The sequence below is a fragment of the Lactuca saligna genome, chromosome 8, assembly GCF_052625555.1.
Source record: "Lactuca saligna cultivar CGN05327 chromosome 8, ASM5262555v1, whole genome shotgun sequence".
Lineage (NCBI taxonomy): Eukaryota > Viridiplantae > Streptophyta > Magnoliopsida > Asterales > Asteraceae > Lactuca > Lactuca saligna.
In genome coordinates, this window is record NC_136424.1 from 82,036,200 (window position 1) to 82,048,695 (window position 12,496).

Consider the following 12,496-nt stretch of genomic DNA (forward strand, 5'->3'; position numbering starts at 1 on the left):
TCAATGTAAAGATACATGACCATTTTTGCTCTCATGAATCATAATATCTTTTGATTTATTTTGTAAAGCTTTCATTGGTTTATAGTACATATTATATCATTTACCATAATTTGTTGTTTCTTAACGATAATTTTATTATTTACCATATAAAAATATATATTTTCCAATCATGGATTATTATACAAATCCCTCAAACTACATAAAGCATTACATGTGAAACTGATCATATTCATAAATTGAATTACTCATTGAAAATGTGCATGCACGAGTATTACTATATCGAATAAAGAGTTGTTTGATAGTTGATAATTGAATCAAATTTTATTTAGTTAAGGTCTCACCAATGTTTTAAAAACCAGTTCGGACCGGTCACACTAGCAACAGGAGACGAAAGCGGTTCAACAACAATCAGTTTTATGTCAACTTTTAGATTGGATCGAACTGGACGGTATCTTTAAAAACCGGATTGAACCGGTGTGATACAACCAGTAAAAAATCATTTGAACCGTTTTATTGGATTTGGATAAATGAATTTCACTTAGTCCATTAAAAAAACAATTCATCTCCAAAGAAAATTAAAAAATTCAATTGATTAGGTTACCCGAAGCGCACACAACTCAAAGGCCGACGCACACAAAAACAGATCAACCGACGGTCGAACCAGGAACCGGTCATCAAACCAGTGCAACTAAAACAGTTTTTAAAACCTTAGGTCTGACATCGAACAAGTCAAAGGCATATCAAACGAGTCGGGACCTCAAAGAATTCTAAATGTAATATACCAAATCAGACCGAGCCACTTATCAGAATCGGTAAGAGGCATATCAAACAATCCTCAACTTTAATTATTATTTGTCCACTCCAAACATCATTTTATTCAAAATTCTACAATTACGGTTGTGGTCGATTATTTTAAGTAACTCGTTTTTCGTTTTTTCTACGAATAGAATACACATGGAACATGGTATTTAGATTTTAACTAAAAAAACGCTTTACTTTTTTGAAATTTTAAAGAAAACTCAACAAATAAAACATTTCTGGTTGCATGTGAATTCAAATCCTGCATCTGCGACACAAACATACACACATACACCACCAACACAGCCCATTTGCACATATACATTTACATATACCCACCCCCCACCCAACGACTCTTTCTTTAGTCAAATGGTTTCATCAAGCATACGAATTGAGTGCACCAATCAACCCTGTATGTGTGTCTGCAACTTGGCTTCATCAATAACCTTCTCTCAAGCCCTCCTAAACACCTAACCTAATAAAGTACCCATTGAAAACAATTAACATATAACAGATATTTATAATGTCATAAAACTACAACACTACTCATGTCATGTGAAGAGATTCAATGGAATAACGAAGCAATAAACAAACATAAAGATAAATAATATCGAAATTTGGCAAATATTTATACAACCACTATATAAATAATATATTATGTTGTTTGCATAGTTAAATGTAAATGATTTGGGACATAAATATATACAATAACTGTACAGATGGATTAACATGAAAATTTCATCTTAATTTCCTACCCAATCTGCCACTCCCCTGACCCTGACCCTGACCAAAAATAATAAACTGATTATACAACATATAATATCCTAAAATTACTTTATAATAATGTTGAGAACTATAACTAATTTGCCCTCCCTCCCTCAAGTCATTTGGGTAACCAATTAATGCGGATAAAATAATCAAAAATATAGATGAAGATGATCTAAAAACTCATTGCCAACACTAGAAGCAATAAAGCAAAAGCTAATTCTGATAGTTTTGAGGTTTTAAATTTAAATTTCAAAAAGCAGAAAAAATTATAACAAGAGTGTGGAGAACATACCTCCAGTAGAGTAGAAGTATAGGTCAATGAAGACTATATTATATTATATATATATATATATATATATATATATATATATATATATATATATATCTATAGCATTAGGAAAGCTCCAATTGATGTCTGATGCAACACTTTTGAACTACGATCAAGTCCATGAGAAGCCACCTATCAATATCATCAAATCAACAACATGGATGGGGGATTATTAACAAATTAAAATCATCATAATGAATTTGTAATCAATCTTACCATATGACTCAATGCTGCATAGCGTTCCTCGTTCAAATACAATGGCTTTCCCCTATGCATTTCAACATCCTGCAATCAACCGTTATTATTCACACAAAAACTTTATATATAGATTATATTATCCGTTTTTACTTTCTTCTAATGTTTTCTTCCAAAAAATTAAAAATTGTGAACAATAAAATAAAAACTACCTCTTCACCAAATGCATCCAAGTATGGAGATGGCCAACGTGCCTGACGTGCAGATCTTTGAAGTAATATTGTGGTTTTCTACACTCATCAATATCTAATATCAGAACATAATATTATTTAAATAATAAAAATTTTTAATCCAATCAGTGAGACTTACCCTGATTAAAAGAAACACACCAGTACCAGCACCACAAGACATTGCATGAGTTTGGCACTTGTTATTCCTAAACACAAACACGTGTCAATTGTCAAATATAATTCCATATTCAAACTAAAAAATATTGGGACCCAAGTACATTTTTGGTCCCTGAGTATAGTTGTTTTTTTCAATTTTGGTCCCAAAAAATTTTCTCTAGCAATTTTGCTCCTTATTCGAGGTTTGTATCATGTTTTTGGTCTCTCTTCCAAGTATAATGACTATATTTTTGGGACCAAAATTGCAAAGATCAGTGATACTCGGGGACCAAAAATGTAATTTACTTAGCATTAAATAAACCTGCAGCATGTCTTCCAGCTTGGTGAGCACAATTTACCACACAACAAGCATAATGCAGGTTCATCTTGAACTGCTCCACAGTCAACACACTTCTGTTTTATGTACCTGAAGATTTATAATAAAAAAATAAAAAATAAAAAATAAAAGCCCTAATAAATCAAATAAAGATCAAAATCATGGTTTAATTAAGACATTTTTTTAAAAGAATAGTAAGAACCTTTGTAAGAGATCTTGGTAGAGGTAAGGCAAAACCATCAACTTAAATGGGACAACAGGGGTTTTGTACAAAACCCCTACTTCAAATTCTCTAGCAAAATGATTCAACCATTTTAAAACCAGAGAACGTGACACCTCATCATTAACAATGTTCTCTAATGTTGGAATCTTGAACATCTTCTCCAACTCTTCAATTTCAACAAACTCTTCAGCAAAACCATAAGCAAAATCCATCCTATCTTCGAATGATTGTGATGATCTGTGGGCTCCACTAAACGGTGCTAAACTCGAAGAGTTCATTAATTTCCATAACAGTGCACACCTTCTTAAGAATGGAAAGCTCAAGCTACGAATTGTCTCCTTAATATCACGAGAACTATCAATATAATTGGAAACAAAATATTGGCGTATCAACACATGTTCACCCATGAATTTGTATATGTCTGTGATGAGAGATTCATGGTAACTGAAATCATCCATAGCAGATTCATTTTTCCCAAAATATGTTATTACAGCCTGTAAAACAGAATTAACAAATGACTTGAACCAAAGGAGAAACAGATTAAAGAAACTAGAAAGAGTAAAATATAAAGTATATTTATTTGTCTATATTGATAAGAAGGATAAAGAAGGTTTTCAATTTACTCAAAAAGAAGAGAAGTTATATGAACCTGAGTAATGGAGACAACATAGCACATATGAACAAGAGGCAAGAATGATTTCTCAGAGGACATAAATGGGACTGGAAGACAGAAGAGGATCCACATTAAAGTTGAAAAGGGATCAGATGCAAGGACAGGATTGGATGCCATGGTCCAAAACTGTACATCAGGGAATCGTATGCCCATGTCAGCATTTTCCAATATGCTCATCATATTTTCTGAAAACAATATCAACAAAATCAATTTCACAAAAAACATGTAAACTCATTAAAGTAAAGTAATAATAACATACCTTCAACTCTGTTTGTGTGACCAGGTAATTCATTGAGAGTATCAGCATGTATAGACTTTGCAAACTGCTGAATACACCTTAATCTTAAAAGAACATCAAGAGAATTTTGGGAACGGATGCTGTGGACAATTTTCAGCAACAACGACAAAATGAAGCCACTGGAAGATCTTAATTCCTCATACAATGAACTAACGCTATAATTGGTGGCATGTGAAGTTTTTTCAGATCTTGCAGCAATTTCTGTAGACACAAGGGAATACTTGAGTGTGTCCCACATGATCATGGAGTCGCTCAATCGACTTGATCCTGAGATTTTATCATTTCCTGGAAAATACATTTCATGTAGTAAATGAACAACAGATTCAAGATTCGCCCCTGTTCCTCCTTTGTGTTTTACGGGAAAAGATTTGAGGAATTCGTTCCTTCTAGAAACATCTGCAGAAGCTTGTAAAAGAGATAGGGATTGTTTAAGAAGAAGGAGATGTTCAGATGATTCGTAGTTAGCAGCATCCATGGGGGACAGATTTGGAATTTTGGATGCTACACTCTCCTTCATTATCGTTCCTTCTCTAGGCAAATCAGGTAGGACAGAATTTGCAAGGCCCCGACAAACAGGACATAGAAACTCCCCCTGGACATCAAAAAACAAAAATATAAGAAAAAAAAAATTATGAATTATTCGCATCAAAATCTACAATGGACTTTAACAAGATGCACCTGATCTGGATCCACAATATGTCCTCCTTCAAAATCAATCCTTCTTGTGTATCTGCAGACAATATATCTCACATCTTAGGTAGAACAATGATGTTTTCCTAAAACAGTAATGTATATGTCTGATAAGGGCAAAATAGTCATTTTACGTTGGTCATGGACCAAAGCCAAAACAAAACCAAATCACATTGATAGCCCGGCCGGAAACTTTCTTTCAGGGACGAAACTTGCAATTTACCCTTGTTAATTTTATAAAAAGATATAATGAGAGATAAGGGTAAAATAGTCATTTTACCTTTCCTTCAGCGAGCGTAGATAACGATCAAGGCAACCTTGATGGACAGCATGGCCACAAGAAGTAACATAAATGCCATTACAATCCGAAGGCCCAAATCCATCATATGGCAACCGTGAAGCAACTGAAGCACCTATCTGTGCCTTACCACTAGGCGACCCCACATTTTCTGATGAAGATGATGATGATGATGATGGATTATTTACAACTTCATGAGAGAGAGAGGCAATGTACTTTCCAAGCAAAAGAGATTCATTTGTATCATAATTACTGTATGAACTACTTCCAGGAATTGAAAAATCCACCTCATCAATCAAAACATCTGATTCCCCCAGATTATTTTCCATAACATCCAGAATGAGTGTGTACATATCTTCTTCAAATGCATCACCAGAAGCTGAAGCTGTGGTTGGTTGACTTTGACTGCTATCATGTGCTGTTTGAGGAGGAATATTTATATTGTTGAGAGAAGGGAATCGGGTTTTTATAAACTCCAGAAAAGCATCAACCTCTCTTGGTTGACCAGTGGATGCAAATTCATTAATTGCAGTCTGAATTACTTCCATTAACTGAGAATTTACAGTTTCAGTTAATTTAACAGTCAATGTGTCCTCATTGACTTGTTCCTTTCCAGATCTTTGAGCTTCTTTTTCCCATGATGGGGGGCCTTTGTCAAGTAAACTCACAAGCCTGGATTTCTTGTATCAGGAAATCAGATATGAGGTCAGTTCATGGTCAAATAGTCAAATGTAATATAAACAATAGTAGATTACCAACCTGGAGTAGAATTAGAAAAGAGACAGGAGTCTTGGAATTTGCATCATGACAAAGTGAGCAGACTACTTGTACATCTGACTCATTTGTGACATCAGGAAGACTTTCTTCAGGGTCATTTGTGTCATCTAAGCCATTGTCTTCTGTCATATTCTCCATGAACTTTGACTGTTGTGCCTTCATTTTTTCCTGTAAGTAATAACAAAATTAAAAATTAAAAAGGGTAGTAGAAATCTCTTATTTTCTAAGGGCATGTCCAATCCAAAACCATTTGTTCACCAAAATGGTGTTATCAAAATTCAGTGTTAAAAGTTTCCTTCGTGCAAATTGATCCTTCAACTTTAAATGTATGCATTTTTAGTTTATTATTTGTATGATAATATGATGTACGTAATATTTGTTACTTGTGGCCTTATATTATGAATTTGATTGATATAACCTATTATGTGTATTAATTGAACTTTTATGTTCCAAACTTATTAAAAAATGTAGTACTTTCTGATAACTTAGAACAAAATACATATTTAACGCATAAATGTGCAATAATTTTATTAAAGTATGTCTACTATTTTCAAAATGCATGCGTAACATTTATTTTAATGTGTGCTGAATACATTTATTTCAAAATACAAGTGTAATTATATATGAATAATTTATTTTTGTTATAATTTGTCTAATAATGTAATTTATCACTGTAACAAAAAAAAATATGGGTGAAATCTGTATAAAGCCAAAAAATACAATGTTTTTCTTAAATCTATAAAAGCTGGAAAACTATAACTGACCATTATTGCAGCTTGTCTCTCACGTGCTTTTGCCTTTCTTTTTTCACTATCAGAAACAGGTGCACTGTTGTTACTCACATCACTAGAATAAGATAACTGATTAACAACTTCAGGCGCCAACATTTGCAGTTTTGTTAAACATCCAGCATCCAGCTCAGCAAACTTCTGAAGAAGATTCTTAATCAAAGAAGAAAGGTCAAACCCACCAGACTCCACATAGTTATAAGCATTTTCCTTCTTATTTATCCTCATTAGCGACACAAGAAGCGACAACAAGCTTTGATCATCATATCCATCATTCAACCCTGTAGATATTTCTTCAGCAGCAAAGACTAAAAGGGGAATAGAATTATCAAAACCACCAGATTGTGACTCGATCTGTGCTTGAGAAATGTCCAAAGCTAGTGACAGCAAGTGCAATGCTGTTATAAGAACGCCATCTGGCGCACGCGATGCTATTAATTTATCTGTGAAAAGCGCGTAGAAAAGAACAGATCGGATGATTTGAAGAACTGTTTTACATGTGGCTACTTTAGCTAACCCATTAAGAGGAGGATAGATTTTTGTCCATTTTGGGAGCTGATTCATCAATGCAGACACACTACAAAAACGCAAGTATCTTTCTTCTGCAACTTGCAAGTCTCGTGAGTTCCAACGAGGATGATACAAATCCAACTCTTTCCAGTATTCCAACCGTAATTTGTACATACCCTAAGATAAAATGGCATTATCGTAATTTTAGTACATGGAAAGGAATTTAACTTCACATTGATTAAAAAAATAATAATAAATACTCATCCCATTACCTGTTTGATTCCAGAGGGATACGAGTACTCGGCTACAGTATCCAAAATTTGTTGAAATTGTTCGACTTTGGAAAGGTCACGGGGAAGGGATTTGACCAGTTGACTATGAGTAGCGTTTCCGGTTGATAGCTTATAGATTAACTCACGTTGTAGACATTGAGCTGTAGTTAATCCACAAAATCGCCTTTCTTTTACTATCTGTATAATAAGATTTAGCATTTCTTGTACCAAAATCGCTTCATACCTGAAAATATCATAGATATTATTGTTACATTACCTATTGTTAGTTTCACTGATTAGATATATTAGATTTGATGATGACATTACAATAGAATCCAACTCTTAATAACCGATTCGGTCAGTTTTAAAAAGGTCTTTCAAGTGTTGCGATCGGTTTTACCTAGTCAGTTTATAAAGAAGCTTTTGCTGACATGGCACCAAAATTTTTAACATAATTACCCTGAAGATAGTATAAATACATGTTCATTCCTTATGAAACCCTAAAAGAATTGTTATAGCCTTTAGTGTGAGAATTAGTGAGAATTCATCACTGATCTGAGCTTTCCTTCTAGATTAAGCTTTTTTGTGGATTTTCCATTCAAAATAGAAAATTAGTTTCCATATTGATTCTGTTGATTTAGGACAGCATTGAATCTATTCCAATTGTTCATCAACACCTATGCATAACAACAACATGTTCTCACACACAAAGAGAAAGTTTTAGGAAAGATACGTACTCACTAGCTCTTTCCAAATTTAAGGAAAGGTAACTTGAAAGACCAAAACGTTCGATGATTCTAGCAATATAAAGATCTGCAGGGGCTAATGCAGCACAACACTGTAGAAGAAATAGATCAAGTTCTAAACCCTGTTCAGACCTGAAAAGAGAGAAAAGAAGAATGAAAATCAATGTTAGAAGAAGGGTAGGTAAAAAGATGTAATTTGGAAATTTTTGCATACATACCATCGAACAGAACGATACCACTCATATGATAATATTGCAGCATCCCCGTTTTTTCTCCACATTCCAGCATGAACTTCACTACAGAAAACCCTAATTCGCAAAGGATGTTCCATTACAAAAGCTGAGAATCCATACGGGTGGCAACCACCTAAAACATGGCCAAAGAAATCACCATATACAGCTGGCAATCCAGATTCAGATTCAGATTCAGATTCACCATAACATCTTTTTAATGCTCTTTGTAAAACCAATGACAGCAATCGGTGTAATGGAATGTGTACTGATATCTCCTGTGAACTAACATCATATTCAATTTCTGGCCAATCTGATAAACTTAGAACACTAAGTGATTCCAATTCGTTTGTATAATCTCCTTCCATTTGATGATCACCTAAACCTACAGAAATGGTATCGTTTGACCCGGTCAAACGTGGATGAACACCACCACCCATAGTTTTACTTGAAGGTGACTTGAAGATAGTTTTTCCCTTTCTAAACTTAGAAAGCGTTCTCTTTAACTGAAAGAAATTACTACCAGAAGCATTGGTTCCTCTCGAATTAAGATCTCCTGATGTATTGTCCACTTTCAACCAGTTTTCAATCGCTCTTAAACACTCGAAAGTCAACCATGAAATTGAAGTCAACACTGTGAAACTATCACTACCCCTTCCACTCCCAGTAACACTAGAAACAGAGCTTTCTTGTGAAAGTCTTCCCACTTTTGCATGTCTTAAACTATCTTGTTCATCAATGACTGTTTCGTCTTCTGTTTCTTTGTTGGAAAATGCTCCAGCCACTAACAGAGCATGAATATTTGCAATTGAATGACCTAAAACGAAAGGTAAATGCATGTTTTCGTTTTCTTCTTCTATGTGAATATTTGTTTCTCTTTTTTGAGGGCTCATGCCTTGGACAAAAGCTAAAAGTTTCATCCATGTTCTTGAGATATCACGCCTATCACATGTCATGTATTTTGGAATTGTTGAATGGCTCATGACAAATCGAATGTCTTCAACCACACGATGAGTTGTTTCATATAAGTTTCCCCATTTGGAAACCTGGAAAAAGAAATCACCAACAGAAGTCAATGATTGGAAAATGAAATTTAAACTCTGTTTGGTATTAAGGAATGGAATCACAAAGGTGATGGAATGAATAAGGTCATCACATTCCCTCATCATGTTTGGTTGGTTTAAAGGAATGGAATGAGTCATTCAACCATGTTGTGATACATATAATCAGAGAACTAAATGAGATTATATTGATAAATAAGGAAAAAGAACAATATTCTATAAAAATTAATTAAAAAATACTAATCAAATAAAAACATTTCGCTAAATAAATTGCATATCAACATATTTCATGTCATTTAAAATTGTATTATTTGTATTTCAAATAATCAAAAAAAGTTCATTCATCACTTTAAATAACTTTTCATAAAAATAAAAATGCAAATTCAATTAGATACCATGAAATCTTAAGATAGAATTAAAGTAAAAATATTATTTGTTTTTGGAAAATGACGATAAATAATTGAATTCGAGTTCAGAAATTTTACATAAACACTATTGTTATTGAATATATATATATATATATATATATATATATATATATATATATATGTATATAAAATAAAGTAATTTATATGTAACATATCATTCCATTTCATCAAGGAATTAAAAAGAAAAACACTCCTCCATATGAATGGATATAATCCTAGAAAAAGGAATCGCGAATGATCCATTCCATTCCTACGAGACAAACAAACATGATTTTTTCATTCCGTTGTAATGCTCCATTCCATTCTTTCCTTGATTACTACATACCAAACACTACCTTAGAGTAAGTAAGTAGATGAATGTCAAACAAAGAAAGTGATGATAATTTCAACATCAAAGATGATATTAAAACACCATAATAACCTGATAAGAACACTAATAGAAGCTGATTTTACCTGTAGTCGATGATCCTCTCTAGAACAAGAACTGAATATATTGGTCAAACATTCCAACAGCATTGCCAAAAGATCCATCTCCTTAACAAGGCGTGGTGTCAGAGTAGGAACAGTGAAGATTTGAACAGAAAATGTCGGCAGCAGTGGATACTTTCTAAAAATAGAATCTTTACACTCTTTTACAGCTTCATTCACAACTGTGGGGTAATACCGTAAAAAAGCCTTTGCAAACTCATACTTGAAGAAAGGATCACTTAGTAATTTCAACAGTAACTCCTGAAGCTTCCGGACAACTTCAGTGCTTAAAAACCTCTCTGCCATTACAAGAACATCCAACAAACCAACCAAAGAGCATACCCTTCCAGAAACAAAACTGAGTAAACTTTCACTACACTTGCAAAATTCCAAAAGCATCCCTACCACCGCTGATGTCAGCTCATCTGCAACCTTTTTCTGTTCTGCAACATTATCATCAAGAGTGGGTCGATCACGATCTTGATGAATGCTCTCTGCAAATAGCAGTTTGTTCTTCCAGAAAACGAGAAGGGAATCAAGAACAGGAGATAAAGTATTTGCAACATCTTGTTGAAGTGGCTGTATCTGTTCAGCTCCTTTATGTTTAGAACAAAAGCCACTACGTTTCCATGCAGTCACATCCCCACAATCACAGCATCCACCACCTGTATATATGATGGAGTAATCATGGTCTTTGTGGTTACCATTTTGGAAACATGGGACACAAATTGCACAAGTGGGATCATGTTCACATGTTCTACAGCGATATGCTATATCATTGTGACCCCAAACAGCCCCACAAACACCACGTTGACCAATATTCATGATTGCCAGGCGTTGTAGGACTTCACTAGGATCACCATCAAACATCAACCACTGTAACCAGATCATACTTTCATGTAGTAAATCTTCAATCTTTGATCTAGCAGGAGGTTCTGACTGGACTTCCATGGCAGTTTCCATTTCAACATCAGTTGGTAAAACTGCAGAGACGATATCTGGTATTCGATGTTTGTTTTCTTTAACATATGAAACTAAGCCAGACTCCTGATGATCGAGTCTGTCTTCAGGAACTCCTATCAGGACAAGCCTCTGATACCAAAAAATAAAAAAGAAAGAAAATATGTCAACATCTTGATTTTAACTGACCGAAAATGGCAATTTTAAGTGACCTAAAACACTAGAAGAAAATGTATGGTTTTTGGAAAATGATAAAAGATCGCAATTTAGTATGAGAAGAACTGATTATGACTTTTTACTAGTGAAAACGTAAACTTTCCCCCCATTGAATATGAGGATCACTATACTCCTCTATTCCAGAATCAGTCAACTATGGGGGTAGCCGTTCAAATTTACTGTTCCTTAACTGAAAATTGTCAGCAAAACAGTGAGAATCAATTATATTAACGAAATTCCAAACTAATCTAAATGCGTACTGAAAGAAAAATCACAACAAATTTCCCATTTCCAGATACATTCCCAATCCATGATTGTCACTATCGAAAATGCCCAATTTCCGGTACAAATTCAGGGTTAAAGAATTTAAAGATAAAATACTACCTTGAGTATATGATCTTTTGGAGAAAGCGGAGGCGTGTTGGGTTCGGATGATGATGATGAATCAATCTCCATCCTGAACATGTATCGAAGAAGCCAATCGGCGCAATAACAGTTGCCGATTTCACAGCTTTGACGCCCCAGGGCTGAAGAAGCAGTATTGCATCAGAATCCTAATCCCCTCTGAGATTTTTATATCACTTTTATCTTGGAGTACAACTACAGGATATTAACCAACCCCCGTCTCCACTCGAGGCTCTCAAGAAAGAACCACGGTTCAAAGGACTAATTGCGTGCAGAATTCCCCTTTTTCCTATTTTACATACCAACGCTTTCTGCGGTTAAATCATGTCACCGCCATTAGTTTTACCATTTTGCCAACTTACACCCTTCACTTTTCAACACTTGCCGCTTCTTCTCCCTTGTAATTGGTCGTTTCCCTAACTATTTCGCGAGCCAACCATTTTAGTTCTCAAGGATGCCTAGACTATCAACCAAATGAAATTCACATTCTATGTAAAGATGTGCACGCAACAAGAACTCTTTTCATTTCATCATACCATTCACAAATATCATGTTCAATGCATGATGATATTCTATCATAAAGACCATCCGTAACATAAACATTTCATAAGGTGCTATTTAAATCATATACACATGTCATT

General features: G+C 34.3%; 1 protein-coding gene across 2 annotated transcripts; it reads right to left on the bottom strand.

The window, feature by feature from the left end:
- Positions 1-973: 973 nt before the first annotated feature.
- On the bottom strand, positions 974-12,140 carry PRT6 (proteolysis 6). Of its 2 annotated transcripts, none has more exons than XM_078967803.1 (18): positions 11,835-12,140; positions 10,260-11,366; positions 8,306-9,363; positions 8,079-8,219; positions 7,342-7,585; positions 6,536-7,246; positions 5,754-5,939; positions 4,977-5,674; positions 4,685-4,736; positions 3,968-4,598; positions 3,685-3,893; positions 3,015-3,529; positions 2,798-2,902; positions 2,459-2,525; positions 2,302-2,379; positions 2,111-2,179; positions 1,859-2,026; positions 974-1,273 (listed from the first exon to the last, which is right to left on the bottom strand). In XM_078967803.1, the coding sequence occupies exons 1-17, from the start codon at positions 11,913-11,915 to the stop codon at positions 1,952-1,954; spliced, it is 6,027 nt and encodes a 2,008-aa protein (XP_078823929.1). In that variant the 5' UTR covers positions 11,916-12,140; the 3' UTR covers positions 974-1,273; positions 1,859-1,951. The 2 variants fall into 2 exon arrangements, with proteins under 2 accessions (XP_078823929.1, XP_078823930.1); XM_078967804.1 differs by lacking the exon at positions 974-1,273 and adding an exon at positions 1,384-1,581.
- Positions 12,141-12,496: the final 356 nt, after the last annotated feature.

What these genes read in the sequence shown, in the direction of transcription:
- PRT6 (XM_078967803.1), bottom strand. Translation starts at nt 11,915, where the DNA reads ATGTTCAGGATGGAGATTGATTCATCATCATCATCCGAACCCAACACG. An exon ending in AATTTGGAAAGAGCTAGTGA is followed by an intron (nt 7,586 to 8,078) that starts GTACGTATCTTT and finishes TGATATTTTCAG; the next exon opens with GTATGAAGCGATTTTGGTAC. An exon ending in AGAGACAAGCTGCAATAATG is followed by an intron (nt 5,940 to 6,535) that starts GTCAGTTATAGT and finishes TATTACTTACAG; the next exon opens with GAAAAAATGAAGGCACAACA.